Source organism: Myxine glutinosa, chromosome 12 (assembly GCF_964187855.1).
Source record: "Myxine glutinosa chromosome 12, kmMyxGlut1.1, whole genome shotgun sequence".
Classification (NCBI taxonomy): Eukaryota; Metazoa; Chordata; class Myxini; order Myxiniformes; family Myxinidae; genus Myxine; species Myxine glutinosa.
In genome coordinates this window covers 56164197-56183127 of record NC_136272.1, presented here as the reverse complement: position 1 = coordinate 56183127, position 18931 = coordinate 56164197, and the positions used below count along the sequence as shown (strand labels likewise).

At 44.7% G+C, this 18931-nt stretch overlaps 1 protein-coding gene across 7 annotated transcripts in view; it reads left to right on the top strand.

The window, feature by feature from the left end:
* Window positions 1-18931, top strand: part of LOC137412947 (general transcription factor 3C polypeptide 1) — a 322675-nt gene that overhangs the window by 191193 nt on the left and 112551 nt on the right. For all 7 annotated transcript variants that reach the window (XM_078766833.1, XM_078766836.1, XM_078766832.1 and 4 more), the window contains exons 27-30: window positions 1165-1322; window positions 1410-1552; window positions 1659-1740; window positions 11728-11840. In XM_078766833.1, the coding sequence (XP_078622959.1) occupies window positions 1165-1322; window positions 1410-1552; window positions 1659-1740; window positions 11728-11840 (496 nt within the window). The remainder of the gene's footprint in view (window positions 1-1164; window positions 1323-1409; window positions 1553-1658; window positions 1741-11727; window positions 11841-18931) is intronic.

The following is an 18931-nucleotide window of genomic DNA, read 5'->3' as shown; positions in this document are numbered from 1 at the left end:
GCATGTGGTGAGGTGGAAAGAACTGGGAAGTGGCCGTGTGCTGTGTGCAGGAAGGGTGTCGGAGTGAACTCCATTCAATGTACAATGTGCGCTGAGTGGGTTCATCAAAAATGTAGTGGTCTGAGAGGGTCATTAACCAGTGTGGCAGCTACATTCAAATGTAAGGTGTGCACAGAGGGAGCTGCAGATAGAGGAAATGTTGAGTTGGATTTTGGAGACGGCGTGAAGCTGGAAGGTGTGAAAACATTTTGCTACCTCGGAGACATGCTGAATGGAGAAGGTGGATCAGACTCGGCAACGGTTGCTCGAGTGAGATGTGCATGGACGAAGTTTCGGGAATTGAGTGGCATGCTGATGATGAGGGGAGTGTCGTTGAAGCTGAAGGGAAAGGTGTATGCTGCATGTGTGAGAAGTGTTATGATTTATGGGAGCGAGACATGGGTAATGAACGTAGAGCAGCAACGAAGGCTGGAAAGGGTGGAAATGCGAATGGTTCGATGGATGTGCGGAGTATCGTTGAGAGAGAGGAAGACAAATGATGAATTGCGAAAGATGATGGGAATAGAGCCTGTGATTGATGCTGTGAAGAGGAACAGGTTGAGATGGTTTGGTCATGTGTTGAGGAAGGATGAAAGTGACTGGTTGAGAATAGTGATGGAAATGAATGTAGAAGGAAGTAGAAGACGGGGAAGACCGAGAAAGACTTGGCTGAAGATGGTGGAAGAAGAAATGCGGGCAAGGGGGTTAACAAGGAGAGATGCAGAAAATAGGGCAAAATGGAGAAGATTGTCATGGGGACCGCAAGGCTAACCCCCGCTCTAGCAGGGAAAATGTCCTTTTAAAATGCATGTTGTTGTTGTTGTTGTTTGTGCTACATATTGATTTCATCCCTATCACTAAATGGTGAAGAATCACTTTAAAAATTCTCTGATCCGGGTCCGGAATCGGATCTTCACCAAAACCTAATAATTTCATCCTTGTCACATACTCAACCTCCACCAAATTTCGTTTGAATCTGTCCGCAACTTTTTGAGATATCCTGTTCACAGACAGTCAAACAAACAGGCAGGGGTGAAAACATTACCTCTGTTCACCTTCGGTCGGTGGTGGAGGTAAATATTAATTCACAAACCTATTTTTCATTTCACTTGACACTTTGCCTAGCCAAATGTACAAGTGGAGATGGAAGGCCACAGGTCAGGTTGGATGAAGCCGATCGCAACGCCGTTGATCGTATGACCAAGCAGCGCGTCTCATGGACGGCACACGAGGATGGACTGTTGCTGCTTTGCTGCGTCGCCAGTGCAGTGCTGAACAGCAAGGTAAAAACCCTTTACTTATTGAATTTACCTGAGGGTTTCAGAGTCTCGATCCACATTGGTTGATCGTGTTGTCGCGCCTGCTCAAAGGTTCACCGTCCATTTGTGTCGTGGCAAGTCATTCGAGACATCTCCCATGCGAACTTTGAGAACTCGCTCGACAAAACGTCACATGCAGTGGCACGGCGTGTTCGTAACATTCTGAAGAACCGGGAATCAGAACTCAACCTCAGGTGAGAAATGGAAGCCAATTTGTGAGCATCGTGTTCTTTCATCGCACATGATGGTGAACCTATGCACACAAGCATGATTGTTTTTATGCCTCCTTTCTTTGTACAGGGTCTGTTTGGCGGAAGTATGCCAGGACAGGGTTCTTATTGAAGACTTCCTGAGTCGTCAAGAAAATTATGACATTGCAAAGGTGAATTTCAAATTCATCGCACTTCTTCACCAAGAAATGTGATGGTACTTCCATCTATTGCTTGTATTGTGTCACGACTATACAATCTTCACAAGTGACATCCAATGCCGTGGATGGATGGAATGTGATGGTGGATCAACCATGGACAATATGATAAAGCGCTACAGTCATATGAGACCTCATTTAAATATTTTACCCGACATTAAAATGTTTTTTAAGTCTTCCAAATCAGCTGATTGTTTTTAATCCCTCCGCCGACGAAGTCGCCGGGCCGGAGGCATGTTTTCAGGTTGTCCGTCCGACTGTTTGTCAGTGATAGGTTTTCGTTACCACGATAACATGAGAACGGCTGAAGGGATCTTGGTCAAACTTGGTGCACGTATGTATAATGAGGAAAATATGAACTGATTAGATTTTTGGGTCATGAGGTCAAAGGTCAGAGGTCATGTTAGGTACAAATCCTTTTACTGTGATAACTTGTGAACCAGTGATGGGATTCTGACTAAAGTTGGTACACTTATGTAGAATGATGCAAAGATGAACTTATTTGATTTTGGAGTCAAGAGGTCAAAGGTAAAAGTCTGTAATAGGTCTATAACTTGAGAACAGCTGAAGTGATCCAATTCAAACTTGGTACAGGTATGTATAATGATGTAAAGATTAAATGATTAGATGTTGGGGTCAATAGGTCAACGGTCAAATGTCAGACATCCCATCAGATAAAAAATTGTTACCGAGCTAACTTGTGAACCAGTTGTGGGATTTTGAACAAACTTGATATAAGTATATATGATGCAAAGTTTAACTGATTAGATTGTGGCATCAAGAGGCCCAGTTCCTCGGGCGAGGGTGTGTTCCGTCCGAGCTCCACGTTCAGCGAAAATGTTTTCTCCTGACTGTTTTTGCTGAATTTCTACTGTTTATTTTGCTGTGTATGTGTTTACTGTGTTTCTCGCTCAATCTTGTTTTGTAATTCGTGCAAATTTGTGTGAAAAAGTCGGTTTGTTTGTATGTGTTTGGGGCCTTGTTCTCTCGAGGCCAGGCCCGTTTTCCTCGCCAGTCTTTTGTTTAGTCACGTTTGTTATTTCGCTGTTTGCCTTCTTTTCTTTCTCTTATTTTCACCCCTACATCTCCCGAACCTCTTATGCTTTGTTTTATTGTCTTAAACATACAAAAAAAGAAAACCATGATAATAATTTCCTTCTCTCCTCGCGGCAGCCCTCCCCCTCCCCCGCCCACGACCACGTGTTGTCTCCGGCTCGCCCCTTCTCTTTCTTTCCTTCTTTTTCTCCTTTCTTTTCCAGCCGATACTCACTTTTCCAATTCTAGTATTCAACATACTCCTTCAACCTTTCTTCCTCTTTCCCAGATCCGCTTTCACCTAACCTTCAAAAAATATATATTAACGAAGAAAATAAAAAGGAGGCCCATCTTACTGAACTAACAAATTACTTATACACCTCCCTGTTCCTTCGTTATCTGCTCCACCTGGCTTGTTAATCTCCTATTCTTCTGTTCCTACTTCTGAACCTGTTTTGCAATTCAACATCCGTCCCCACCCTCCCTGCCCTCATTTGAGGGAATTTCCTCGATGTTCATGGTTTTGTTTTATAATGTTTAAACTTTCCCCTGCAATGCTAAATTAATTTGTATATTACAACTTGCTCTTCTTTTTCCTCTTCAAAAGGCTGTCTACAACTTGCTCATTAAATCATTCCGTTTCAAAAAAAAAAATCAATCTCTTACAGTTCTTCCTTTCTACATTCGATAAACTCGCCTTCATTCCACCCCTCCTTTAACGTTTTCAAACGGATCTCTGACTTGGAAATCTCAAGAAACCGAGTTTGTACTGTTATGTGTTACCTCTCCAAACTCCGGTTGTGGTGCCCCTCAGGGTCTCGAGAGGGAGGCAGAAAGATTTGTTATTTTGAGTGTTCTAATCAATCCTGGTAAAACCACACCAAGGCAATTGTATTGAACAAAACAAGTAATTGTATTAAGAACTCTCACATACACAATAATAACACTATGAAAGAAAGTACAGGCAGTCCCCGGGTTACGAACGCCCGAGTTACGAACGCCCGCACTTACGTACCGACCTCCGTAAAGCCTATAATTAAAAAAAAATGAGTTACATACAATGGTTCGTACTAACGAACAGGCGGACTACTTTGCGCGACGCTCAAAACACTGCGTTTTCAGCGGTTCGTCGGCCCGAGGGAGAACAACGCCATGCCGTCGTCGCCATTTTAAGTTGGATCGCGTAAACACTGTTGTGTGCGTTGTGTTTTGACTTAAAATTTTCGTGTGTTCACCCTCGTAATCATGGCTCCAAAGCGTAAATCTGATGCAAGTGATGGTGATGCATCGAAGAAAAGGAAAACGATCACGATTAAAATGAAAGTGGAAATAATAAAGCGATCGGAGAGAGGTGAAACACCAACAAACATTGGAAAAGCGTTTGGCTAAAGTCGGTCAACGATCGGGACAATTATAAAGGACAAGGGGGGAGTAATGGAGCATGTAAAAGGCTCTGTCCCAATGAAAGCGACAATTATCACCAAGCAACGCAATGGTTTAATTATCGAAATGGAAAGGCTATTGGTAATTTGGTTAGAGGATCAAAATCGCCATTGACTGGGAATGAAACAAACGTACCCGTTTGTTTGTGAACGGGTACGCTTTTCATGGAAGTCCTTCACGAACTTGCTGTCCATGTCTGACGTGCGACTGAAGGTGCTACAGGAATGTGGAATTTATTGGTTTCATGCTTTAGCATTCGCCGCTTCTGCATTGTCTGTTTGCTTCTGGCCTCCCACCAGAAGAGATAAATAGAGGAGAGATATATCAAGGTATGATCGTTTCAAGGTATGCAAGACATCAATTGGACCGAGAGTAAATGTTAACCTTTAATCATTATCTTTTCTTTTCTATCTAAACAGTTTAAGAAATGTTTCTTTAATGTGTTTTATACCTATAGATGTTTTAGGTAAATTTTTTACTATATACTAAGACAAACATTTGACTAGTTGACGCTAGATGTGAACCGTACGTAACTGTTCCGGCTTGCATACAAATTCGACTTACAGACAGACTTAAAAACGGAACTCGTTCGTAACCCGGGGACTGCCTGTTACATGAAAATATCACTTGCATCTGATGAACAATACATATGATGGTACCATCATTTCCCAATGCTCTTAAAGCAATAAACGCATGATACGCCAAACGTGAGTGGAATGTAACAATCCCAAAGACTGTGCACGAATCCCCACGCTGGACGAAGGTCAAAGTCGTGCAGAACGGCAAGACAAACAGGCAGGTATCGGCGCGGCTGCGGACGAGGAGTTACGAGGTGAGAGGTCGAGCAGATGGCGGCACAGAGTAACGATACCCCAAATCGTGAGTGCAATCCACGCCCCACATCCACCGACGATTAAGCTGATATGGAACCTAACGGCGATCAACACGAAGAGGTCGATATGGGAATCCCAACGACAAAACACGATTCACCAGGCGGACGGCCTCCTCGAGGAAAAATGGCGGATCGGCCTGTAATGAAGGCGCTTGCTTTCCCACCAACAATAGTTCACACTTGGTACCAAAACCTGAGACGCAGTTTTAATTGCAATCGCAATATGGGACGATGTCGCGGGCAATCCCTTTCACGGGAAGCCTCAATTTATTCTCGACCAATATCGAGATGTCTGCTCACAGCCTCGATGCGACTCATGGCTGTCTCTTTTCCCCTGCCGATTTTCCTCTTCTCACCTCTTCCGGTTTCTTTGCCGCGTTTTTCTTTTTCCTCCACAAACATTTATTTTTACCTTTTCCTAAAGTCATCTCCATTACACAGATAAATCTTAACAACAATATTACCTGCAACTAAAAATCCTACAAGTATATAATAACAACAAAGGCGGAAGTGACGAATCAGTAATAGAACGAAATGTTCGATTTTCATTAATCGTTCAAGACTTTCAAATATCTCTCCTCACCCCTCCCCTCCTAAATTCCCCCCTCACACCTCCCTTCCAAATCGCCCCTCACCTCTCTCCTCCAAATTGCCCCTCACTCCTCTCCTCCAAATCGCCCCCTCACCCCTCCCTTTCTAAACTCCCTCCTCACTCCTCCACTTCAAATATCCCTCCTCACCCCTCCCCTCCAAAACTCCCCCCTCACCCCTCCCCTTCAAATCTCCCTCCTCACCCCTCTCCTCCAAATGCCCTCAATGCCAAACAGTAAATCAGAGCTGTCTCCCTTGACATATCTCGTGCCTTCGACACAGTCTGTGCCCTGCTCTCCAAACTCTTCTCTTATAGTGTCCATGGAAATCTGCACACATGGCTTGCGGACTTCCTCTTCGGTCGTATTCAACGTGTGGCCCTGAATGGGATTTTCTCATCTCCTCTTCCTATCCAGGCTGGAGTTCCTCAAGGCAGTGTTCTGGGCCCTGTGCTTTTTCTGGTCTTCATTAATGATCTCTCCTTGCTTGAGCTTGGTGTTGGCTTAGCGGTTAGGGTGCCGGCTTGGGATCCTAGGATCCTGGGTTCGAATCCCGGTCGATCACTGAATTAACGCCATGGGGGTTGACTCAGCCTGTCATTCTTCCGAGGTCGGCAAATTGAGTACCAGCTTGCTGGGATGAATGATCACGGTGTGTACCCCGATTTAGAATAGGTACACCGTATCGTAAGATGGCGCATCGTAAGAGCGTGACCAAGGGTTGGCGTCAGGAAGGGCATTCGGCCATAAAAACATTGCCTCAAACAGGGAACCATGATTGTCATGGGGCCCGCAAGGCTAACCCCCGCTCTGGCAGGGAAAATGGCCTTAAAGCGATCATTCATTCATTCATTCATTCATTCATTAATGATCTCTCCGACTCTCTGGAAAATCCTCTCTATCTCTTTGCTGATGACTCCACTCTCTGCCGCTCCATTCCTCATCCCTCAGATCGGCAGTCTGCAGCCTCCTCACTCTCTGCAGACCTGGACAAAATCAGACCGGTCAAACAAGTGGAACATGTCTTTCAATGCTCACAAATCTCACACTCTCACTTTTTCTCTCCAAAAAGACTGTCTGGACAACCCTCCCATCTACTTTCTCAACAATCCTCTCGAAAAAGTTATGTTACTCAAGCTTTTGGGTCTCACTATCTGCCATGATCTTTCCTGGGAAAACCACATTTCCAAGCTGGCCTCCAAAGCCAGTCGCCGACTGGGCATCCTCCGTCGTGCGAAGTCCTTCCTTTTCATTTCTGAGCTCCTCACCACTTATAAAGCTTTCATCTGCAACCTGATGGAATACTGTTCTCACCTTCCACAGATCTACCGACGTCACTTTTCTCGATTGTTGTTGTGCTTGTATGCTTTCATCTCTTTCCCCCTCTTGTCTCCCGTTCCCTTTGTTATATTTTTTGTGTCGGTTTGTTTTTTTGTTTTAATGCGTTTGCTCTCACCCGAGCCTTGATGCTGTATTTAAAAAAAAAGAAAAAGAAAAAAAAAGAGGTCAAAGGTTTGAGGTCATGTCAGGTAAAAATGTGATAATTGAATGGCTGAAGGTATTTAAATCAAACTTGATGTAATAATGTGGGCGGACGCATATTGATCGACGTCGTGACGTCAAAGTGTCGTTCTAGTTTTTGTTTTTTTAATGTGGGATGTAAGGATTGTACTTTATAGTGGGAAAATTACACATATATCAATTTAATGATTTATAGCTCAGATGGCAGAGCACTTGCACGGTTCACCATAGGACCTTGCATGGACCAGAGACCAGAATTTTTTAAATTTTATACCGAGTGATTCTTCACCATTGAGAGATGGGGTAAAAATTATGAAATATGGATAGTAACACGACGAAGCGATATGTGGACCAAACGATATGTCCAGTAACACCATATTTCAAAACGTTGCGGATGGATTTGTGGTACAATTTTAACCCACAACCTCTCTCAAGATATAGAGCTTTATTGAAATCAATCTCCACATCATCTACAACAAAATAAGCAATACATTAGTACTGCAAATCATAATTCCCGATCACATCACAAGCAAGCCCATAAGCAACATTATTCAACTTACCAACTCGAGTCCAGTCACATTTGATAGCACAGTAATCCCTCACTCCCAAAGCCGTCCCTCTTATAGGGAAGCTCGCCACTAGAGAGGGAAATACAACGAGGATCTCCTCCTTCATTTCATCACAGGATTATGAGAAAACTAGGTGGATGTGTTGGGTAGGTGACGAAAATAAGCAGATTAGATTTTGGTTTTGGTCCAGATGCAAATGTGGTCTACTAGTGGGATGCAAAATGTAATTTGTTCAGCCTGGCGTAGGTATGCGCTCCACTGGTGCCATTCTAGTTACCCCCGCCAGAGGAGAGGGTAATGCATTTGAGTCCGTTTGTCTGTCTGTTTGTTTTTCCGCACAGAATAAATATGATTTTCTCTGCAAACGTTGGTCCGATTGACAGGAAATTTTCAACATAGTTGCAACTCCACCTTTAGAATTTTTTAAATGATAATTATGATGTCATAGGTCACATGGACACATCACATGATGGGCACCATCTTGGAAAAACCGAAAAACTTTGCACCTCTATATCTTTGAAAGCGCTGCATAGAAAAAAATTGAGACATAGCTCATTGTAAAGAACTCTCCATGTGGAATAAAATATGTTAATGATGACGTCATAGGTCTAGTGGTCCCTCCCCATTATGACGTCATAATTCGACAAGTACAAAACGTCATTCGATCAAGATGAAATTTCTTGAGCATCATCTAGGGATAAATTGTTGGAGGGAAAAAAACCCAATTATGATGTCATCAATCACGTGGTTCGGCCGCCATATTTGTTTTAACACAAAAGCCTTAAAAACCACTGAAACACATCCTGGCGAGGGTTTGCAAACTGATTGCTCTTTCTAGTTACAATGTGTTTTTTGAACTTGAATAACTGTTGCAGTTCTGTTTTATATGGGCTTTGAGCATGATGCAGGTGGTTTGGCTGTCGTAAGTGGTACCAGTAGTTTGCTCGCTTATTGTAGTGCATGTACAATAGCCAGTGTCGATTGAAACACGATATCCTTGTTATAATATGGCTGGCCTCTCGTATGCATGGTGACTGTTGGTCAGCATCGTGCTTGGATGTGCAGCTAATGCAGTGCCTCTAAGTTAGGGTAGAAATCTCTAGAGCTTTGCCAAGATGCTGGTGACAACCCGCTTACTCATCATCAAAAGACAGATCAGATCATGTACAGTACCATGATCTATACAGAGCGTCGGTGCTGCCAAAGCAGTATACAGTCACGTGAAAAAGTAAGTTCACCCCATGTAAAGTTTTGACTTTTTCAAGATATTTCAACATACAGCTATTTGATCTTCATTTCAACAATATTGATAGATAAAGATGATATAATATAACAAATATCATCAAAACATTTGCATTTTGTAGTCCATTGTATAATTTAAATAAACATAAATGCAAATTTCGCATGTGGAATAAGTAAGTACACCCCTACATTTATCACCACTTCAAATACCTAAAATTAGAATCAGGTGCACCAGCTCAGGTGCAAATGATGAGAACATCGTTAGAGAGGATCTTGGAGGAACCTGTCTTATTTAAACTTCAGACATTTAGTTTGGTTTGCTCTTTGTTGTTGAAGTGTGCGGTGTCACCATGCCTAGTCAAAAGAGCTCTCTGAGGCCTTCAGAAAGAAGGTTACAGATGCCTACCAGTCTGGAAGGGATTTAAAAAGATCTCCAAACAATTTGAAATCAATCATTCGACTGTCCAGAAGATCATCTACAAGTGGAGAAGATTCCAAACAACTGCCAACTTGTTCAGGCCAGGCCGCCCCAGCAAGTTCAGCCCGAGAGAAGACCGCAATATGCTGAAAGAAGTCTCTAAGAACCACAGAATGTCATCACGGGACCTACAGGTAGCTCTTGCCACTGTTGATGTCAAAGTGCACGAGTCTACCATTAGAAAGAGGCTGCACAAATTTGATCTACATGGGAGGTGTGCCAGGAGTAAACCTTTGCTGTCCAGAAAGAACATCAGGGCAAGACTAAAGTTTGCCAATGAACACCGAGGCAAAGACCAGCACTTCTGGAACAATGTGCTCTGGACAGATGAGTCAAAGGTAGAGATATTTGGCCACAGTACCAGAGGACATGTTTGGCGAAAACCAAAGACAGCATTTGACCACAAGAACCTGATACCAACTGTAAAGCATGGTGGTGGAAATGTTATGGTTTGGGGCAGCTTTGCTGCATCAGGGCCTGGGCAGCTCACCATCATATAATCCACTATGAATTCTTCATTGTACCAGAGGGTGCTTGAGGATAATGTGAGGCCATCTGTCGGAGAGTTGAAGCTCAACTGAAGGTGGACCTTGCAACATGACAATGACCCTAAACATACCAGTAAATCCACCAAGGAATGGCTGAAAAGAAAGAAATGGAGGGTTCTGGAATGGTCAAGTCAAAGCCCGGATCTAAATCCCATCGAGATGTTGTGGGGGGATTTGAAACGAGCTGTGCATGAAAGAAACCCCTCAAACATCGCACAGCTGAAAGAAATCTGCATGGAGGTGTGGGCAAAAATTTCTCCCAGTCGATGTCTGAGACTGGTAGGCAGTTATAAGAAACGCCTACTTGAGGTTGTTTCTGCCAAATGGGGCAATACCACCTATTAGAGCCAAGGGTGTACTTACGTTTTCCACATGCGAAATTTGCATTTATGTTTATTTAAATTACTAGGGCATGCCCGTACAAAATTATATCCCCCCCCTCTATTTACATGAAATGGTTTGGTCCATTCGCAAAGCCAAAGCGGACGGCTTGCGAGTACGGTGACAATCCCCCCCCTCTATTTACATGAAATGGTTTGGTCCAAAGCGAACGGCTTGCGAGTACGGTGACAATCCCCCCCCTCTATTTACATGAAATGGTTTGGTCCAAAGCGAACGGCTTGCGGAGTTTGGTAAAGAAATCGCCATAGCTCGGTAACTACTTGTCCGATTAATATGAAACCTTGAAAAGGCACATCCTCGGGTCCCCAGCAATATACCTGGCAAGTTTCAAGTATATCGGACCGGTAGTTGTCGAGAAACAGCGGTCGCATACACACACACAGACACACACACAGACACACACACAGAGATTACTGGAATTATAGATAGATACAATGGACTACAAAATGTAAATGTTTCATGATATTTGTTATATTATATCACCTTTATCTATCAATATTGTTGAAATGAACATCAAATAGCTGTTTGTTGAAATATGTTGAAAAAGTCAAAACTTTACATGGGGTGTACTTACTTTTTCACGTGACTGTATATGGCTAGGATTACAATCCTGGACATGTCGCTACTGTGACACAATAAGTTGTGACAGGAATTTGGAATTTGGCCATGTTGCCGGTGCCAACTCGCCTACTCTTCCCAAAGGACACTGGGATATTTAATGTCCACCAGGTAATGCTAGTAGATGGGAAACCGAGCTTAATGTCCTTCCAAGGGGCGGCACAGTCGTTGGGTGCAATCTCCTGCCGTTGAAGCACCTGTCCAAATTGATAGACGGATCAACAAACCCAGGCTAAACAGCTCAAAGGTAAGTGTGCTCCATCTAAACCATCGTTTCTGATTGTTCATCGGATGATTGTTCACCTCAGAAAGTGCAAAAGTAATTTTGTTAGTAATAAGTGTTCATTCATACTTCTGATGGACTTTCCCTGTGACTACTTCTCATCGACTTTCCCTGTGACTACTTCTGTCTCCTTCCCCTGTACAGCAAATGGCTCGACAGCCCAAGTGACAACTCATGTTGGTCCCCAGATTTTCCCCATCTAAGTCACCATCCTTCAATCAGCAATGTTCCTTTATTGCACTGAATGAACTTGTTGTATTAATTTGATGCTTTGACATCTGTGACGGTGTGCGAGGAAACCACATTGTGTGCAAACTGCAGGTGTGTGAGGCCGAGTACAAGGAGCTGGTAGAGAAGCTGCGTAGCAAGTTTGAACACTCTGATAGCTCGACTGGACCTATGCTCCCTGAATCGCTGGAGGAACTTCACCAAAGGTCTCTCCTTCATGTTCGAACTCTGCTTCAGAGATGCACCATTACACGATGCTGCACTTGTTCATCTCATTTTAACCATAACATACCAGTTGATTGATGTACGTAAAGCTCATGGTTTCTTCATTAGCCTGGTGTTGGCTTAGCGGCTGGGGTGCCGGCTTGGGATCCGAGGATCCTGGGTTCGAATCCCGGTCGATCGCTGAATTAACGCCAGGGGGGTTGACTCAGCCTGTCATCCTTCCGAGGTCGGCAAATTGAGTACCAGTTCACTGGTAATTCCCCGTGTGTCGCAAGAGGCGACTAACAGGGTTGGCGACAGGAAGGGCATCTGGCCATAAAACATTGTTTCAAAAAGGGGACCACGGTGCCCGGAAAAGGCCAACCCCTGCTCTGCGGGGAAAAAGTGCCTCCAAAGGTGGTTCATGGTTTATTCATCATTTTAAACGCTTGCAACGCAGTTTTATTCAATACACCAGTTAAAGTTAAAGTTAAAAAATATGGCAAAATGGAGAAGATTGTCATGGGGACCGCAAGGCTAACCACCGCTCTGGTCGGGAAAATGGCCTTAAAATGCCCGTTGTTGTTGTAGTAGTTAAAGTTAAATGATTGCTTCTTCATATTTTCACCATTTAGTTTAATTGATTCAATAGTCGAACAACAACAACAACAACATGCATTTTAAGGCCATTTTCCCTGCTAGAGCTGGGGTTAGCCTTGTGGTCCCCATGACAATCTTCTCCATTTTGCCCTATTTTCTGCATCTCTCCTTGTTAACCCCCTTGCCCACATTTCTTCTTCCACCATCTTTAGCCAAGTCTTTCTCGGTCTTCCCCGTCCTCTACTTCCTTCTACATTCATTTCCATCACTCTTCTCAACCAGTCACTTTCATCCTTCCTCAACACATGACCAAACCATCTCAACCTGTCCCTCTTCACAGCATCAATCACAGGCTCTATTCCCATCATCTTTCGCAATTCATCATTTGTCTTCCTCTCTCTCAACGATACTCCGCACATCCACCGAACCATGCACATTTCCACTCTTTCCAGCCTTCGTTGCTGCTCTACGTTGATTACCCATGTCACGCTCCCATAAATCATAACACTTCTCACACATTCTTCCAAAGTAAATTGCTCTCTCTCATGCACAGATTTATCCCATCTCGTCTTCAGTTGTCATACCCTTCCTCCCGTCCATGGTACACGGAATCTTGTGGTGAGGCTGTTGCCCAGAAACAACTTGCCTTCGTCTCCTGGAAAGCAAATCCAACGGAAGGAAATCTCATTTCCTTTCACAAAGCCCGAAACAAGTGTGTGTCCACCCTCAGGAGAGCCAGGAAACAATATCTCTCCGTTCTCAAGACCGAACTCTCTTATCTGTCTCCCTCTTCCAAATCCTGGTGGCGTCTGGTCAAATCCGTTTCTGGTGTTTGTTCCCCCTCCATCCCCTCCCTTACCTCAAACGGCTACACAGCTGACTCCGCACGTGAAAAAGCTGAATGCCTCAACTCTGTGTTTGCCTCTAAATCTTGTGTCCCAAACCCATCCCTCTCTGTACCCACCATACCCAGTCGTACCCTGCTGCTCCTGGACTCCGTGTCCTTTCCTCCTGACAAGGTGGAAAAGTTTCTGTCAACCCTCGACTCTGATTCTGCAACTGGACCCGACGGCATCAGCCCACGGGTCCTAAAATCCTGCTCTGCCGCTCTATCTCACCCTCTCTCTGTTCTCTTCACCCTCTCTTTTGCTCAAGGTCAACTGCCATCTGCTTGGAAATCAGCCAACATCACCGCTTTGCACAAAAAAGGTGCAAAAACAGATCCTAGCAACTACAGACCAATCAGCCTTCTCCCAATTATCAGCAAAGTCATGGAATCCATCATTGCTTCGGATATGAAATCTTTCCTCTTCTCCAATGGCTTGATCTCTGATCATCAATTTGGTTTCAGACCAGGTCACTCTACTCTGGACATGCTGCTTCTGCTGTCTCAACAATGGATGGAGGTCCTCAATGCCAAACAGGAAATTAGAGCTGTCTCCCTCGACATATCACGTGCCTTCGACACGGTCTGGCACCCCGCTCTGCTCACCAAACTCTCCTCCTTTGGTATCCATGGAAATCTCCACGCATGGCTGGCGGACTTCCTCTCTAGTCGTCGTCAACGTGTGGCCCTGAATGGGTTTCTCTCATCTCCTCTTCCTGTTCAGGCTGGAGTTCCCCAAGGCAGTGTTCTGGGCCCCGTGCTTTTTCTGGTCTTCATCAATGATCTCTCTGACTCTCTCGAAAATCCTCTCTATCTCTTTGCTGATGACTCCACTCTCTGCCGCTCCATTCCTCTTCCCTCAGATCGGCAGTCTGCTGCCTCCTCACTCTCTGAAGACCTGGACAAAATCACAGACTGGTCAAACAAGTGGAACATGTCTTTCAATCCTGACAAATCTCACACTCTTACTATGTCTCTCCGAAAAGATCGACTGGACAACCCTCCCATCTACTTTCTCAACAATCCTCTCCAAGAAGTTCTGTCGCTCAAGATTTTGGGTCTCACTATCTGCCATGATCTTTCTTGGGAAAACCACATTTCCAAGCTGGCCTCCAAAGCCAGTCGCCGACTGGGCATCCTCCGTCGTGCGAAGTCCTTCCTCGGCACACCTGAGCTCCTCACCACATACAAGGCTTTCATCCGCAGCTCAATGGAATACTGTTCTCCCCTATGGGCCGGTGCTCCTGCCTCACACCTAGCTCGGCTTCACGCTGTTGAAACCAAAGCTTTCAGAATTATTGGAATCTCCCGCGATGAAGCTATCTCTGAGGGCCTTTCACTCACTCACCGCAGGCAGGTAGGTGGTCTTTCTGTCTTCTACCGACTCCTCTCCGGCCTTGCACCCCCAGCTCTCTCTGTGCTCTGTCCCCTAAATATTCCTACAGGTCGCACAAGATCTGCCAGCAACCCTCTGATGGTTAAACTGCCGAAATCTCGGCTCTCTGCTCACCTTCACTCTTTCATTCCTCTTTTCTCCCGCCTCTGGAACAAACTCCCTCACTCCCTTCAATCCCACTCCTCCCTCCAGGTCTTTAAAACAGCTGTTCACCACCATCTCTTATCTTCCCCCATCCAAAACCTTGATCTTTTCTACCCCCGCTAATTCACCCCAGATCCACCTTGTTTGAAATTCCAACTTCTTTCCTGGAAGTCCTGGCAGTGTCCATATGTTTTATACCTCTCCCACCGCCCCCTTCCCATGCCCCCCCCCCCCAAAGCCCTCGCCCTCTCTCAGATCTCTCGATGTCTCCATGTCTCTCGGTCCCTGCTCTCAAATGTTGTGTTTGTGTCCTTCCCCCTCTCTCCCCATCTTGTCTACCGCTCCCGATGTTATATGTTTTATGTGTCGGTTTGTCTTTCTGTGTGATTAATGTTCGCTCTTTCACGAGCCTCGATCTTGTATACAAAAAACACATGCAGCATACACCTTTCCCTTCAGCTTCAACGACACTCCCCTCCTCATCAGCACGCCACTCAGTTCCCAAAACTTCTTCCATGCACATCTCACTCTTGCAACCGTTGCCGAGTCTGATCCACCTTCTCCATTCAGCATGTCTCCGAGGTAGCAAAATGTTTTCACACCTTCCAGCTTCATGCCGTCTCCAAGATCCAACTCAACATCTCCTCCATCTGCAGCTCCCTCTGTGCACACCTTACATTTGAATGTAGCTGCCACACTGGTTAATGACCCTCTCAGACCACTACATTTTTGATGAACCCACTCAGCGCACATTGTACATTGAATGGAGTTCACTCCGACACACTTCCTGCACACAGCACAGGGCCACTTCCCAGTTCTTTCCACCTCACCACATGCTTCACCTCTTGCCATCACCTTCGTCTTTCCTATATTCACCTTCAGACCTTTTGTCTCCATACATTCCTTCCACTTGTTCATCTTTTCCTTCAGTCCATCCATACTTTCCGCAATCAACACCAGATCAATCTGCATACAACAACTCCCACGGTAAACCCTCCTTTACGTTCTGAGCCAGCACCTCCATCACAGCTACAAATAGTAGTGGACTTAGTACCGACCCCTGATGCACTCCCACCTTCACCTCAAACTCACCACTGTTCCCGTCCTTCGTCCTTACAGCTGTGCGTGCTCTTTTGTACATTGCCATCACTACTCTGATCAACCATTCCTCCACTCCTAACTTCCTCAATGCCCATATCAATACTTCGCGCATTTGATTACTTATTTGATTACGCATTTGATCATGTCAATACTCCTAACTTCGTCAATACTTCACGATATTTATTCAATAGTCGAACAAGAGAATATATCCATCACGGTAATTACGAACATGCTGCACACATTTATGTACATTGTACAGTAAACATTATGCTATCATCTGAAAAATATTGTACACTGGCAAATGTACCCAGCGTTGCTGCACAACGCGTTGTAGTCGCATCGCTGAAATATTGAGGTGAGAGATATTGAGAGGTGAGAGATAGAGGAGGGGCAGGGTAGGGGGAGGGCAAGGGGGGTAGAGAGATTGGGGGAAAGTGGAGAGGGTAGCAATGGAGGAGAGGAGTGGGGGGAGACTAGGAAGGAGCAGGAGAGGGTGAGAGGGGAGCAGGAGGAGAGCGGTTCTCTTTAGTACAACAGTTTTGCTTTTCTGAAAAATACCAAGAACTTCCATGTAGCGATTTGGTTCAGCACTTGCCTTACTCAAGAAATCCACAAGGCTTATATCATCTGGTGTATCCTCATTGGCGAACACATCACGTACGATGTTCAAAATTTATTTTGCATCACTTTTAATGTCATCGGCATTTTCTACATCTTCCGGGTGCCTTGCAATGACTGTCTCTGAACTTGGAGGTCATGGATAACTGAATCGACATGAACCCTTTTTGCGACAGTAGGAGGAGTGACGATGTGTTTGCAACTTTTCCACTGGGTTTACGAGAGCTGGGTCAGTGGGTCATCATCATGGAGAGCACAAGATATATGCTGATCAATAAAACTGCAAACTTCTTCATCTTTGTGCACATCAACTTTTGGAGCATTCTTTACCCAGAGCAAAGTTTGTGCATGTGGAGACCCACGCACTTGAAACTCGAATCACGTAATCTATAATTTCTCCGAAGGGACGTGCGTTCGATTTCAATACACCTTTGAAAAGTAGTTCCAATCTGTAGTGAAAGTGACGAGCAGCTGTTGTTGGATTTCTCCTCAGCCACATCGTTCTATCCTTGTATGACAAATTCTTGACATCATTGTCACTCAATATAGTACCATACTGTCTGGCTATTGTCTGTATCAAATCTGGCCATTGCATGTCTGCTGTGCTCAATGTGAAGAACCAAGTAGGAATTCCAAGCTGACGAACCACTGCCAACACATCATTGAATACCGTTTTGAGAGTAACCTTCTGTTCCTCTCACATTTTAAAGGATTTTGTAAGTGTGATCATCTTTAATAAGAGCATTCATTTTTTTCTGCATTGTTTACCAAACCGACATAGAGTCGTTTTCCTTGGAAATGTTGTCCAGTTACTCTTCGAAAAACAAAGTGGTTGATGTCACTCTGTACCTCCTTACTTTCAGTGGCATACTGTGCACTAAGGAGATATTCTATATCCTTTGCAAACCGTCCATCAACATCAAGTAGTCTTTGATTGAAGAATTTGCGTGGGGTAATTGCAATATCTCTGTCTGCAGTCAATGCATTTCTTCTGTCTGGATACTTGTCAGGGTTTGCTAATTCCTCAAAATTCGGATCACTGAGTAGTGGATGTGGCTTTTCAAATAATCCTGGTGCAACACAGATCACTTTTCCTGACAAATCGGGATTTTCTGTCACCATGCTGGGCTCAAATGGTAAACCACAAATTTCTGATGCTTTTTTGTCCCCCGTCGCTCCGTGGAGCGAAAGGGGGGACTATGTTCCGTCCGTGTGTCCGTCCGTCCGTCTGTTCGTGCGGGCGTGCATGCATGCATAAGCGAAGGACCGCATTCGAATTTGGTGTGTGGGTGCAACCCACGTCAAAATCCTAGATTGCCGCCGCCATGTATGTCTGATGCCATGTATGTCTGAACCTTGTGAGCTGAATATCTTGCAAAATAAGCGAAGTACCAACTTCTAATCTGGTGTGTGGGTGTATCTAGGCACAAGGAAGAACGCTATTGAAAATTGGGTCGCCACGACAAAATCCAAGATGGCCGCCACCATATATATGTCTGAACCTTGTGAGCGAAATATCTTGAAAAATAAGCGATGTACCAACTTCTAATCTGGTGTGTGGGTGTATCTAGGCATAAGGAAGAATGCTGTTTAAAATTGGGTCGCCACGTCAAAATCCAAGATGGCCGCCGCCATGTATGTCTGGACCTTGTGAGATGAATATCTTGAAAAATAAGCGAAGTACCAACTTCTAATTTGGTGTGTGGGTGTATCTCGGCATAAGGAAGAACGCTATTGAAAATTGGGTCGCCACGTCAAAATCCAAGATGGCCGCCACCATATATATATATCTGAACCTTGTGAGCGGAATATCTTGAAAAATAAGCGAAGTACCAACTTCTAATTTGGTGTGTGGGTGTATCTCGGTATAAGGAAGAACGCTATTGAAAATTGGGTCGCCACGTCAAAATCCAAGATGGCCGCCACCATGTATGTCTGAACCTTGTGAGCGAAATATCATATCTTTGGTGGTCTTTCCGTCTTCTACCGACTCCTCTCTGGCCTTGCCCCCCCAGCTCTCTCTGGGCTCTGTCCCGCAAATATTCCTACAGGTCGCACAAGATCTGCCTGCAACCCTCTTATGGTTAAACTGCCAAAATCAAGACTCTCTGCTCACCTTCACTCCTTCATTCCTCTTTTCTCCTGCCTCTGGAACAAACTCCCTCACTCTCTTCAATCCCACTCCACCCTCCAGGTCTTTAAAACAGCTGTTCACCACCATCTCTTATCTTCCCCCATCCAAAACCTTGATCTTTTCTACCCCCGCTAATTTCACCCCAATTCCACTTTTTTGAAATACCAACTTCTGTCCTGGAAGTCCTTGGTGTCCTTGTGTTTTATACTTCTCC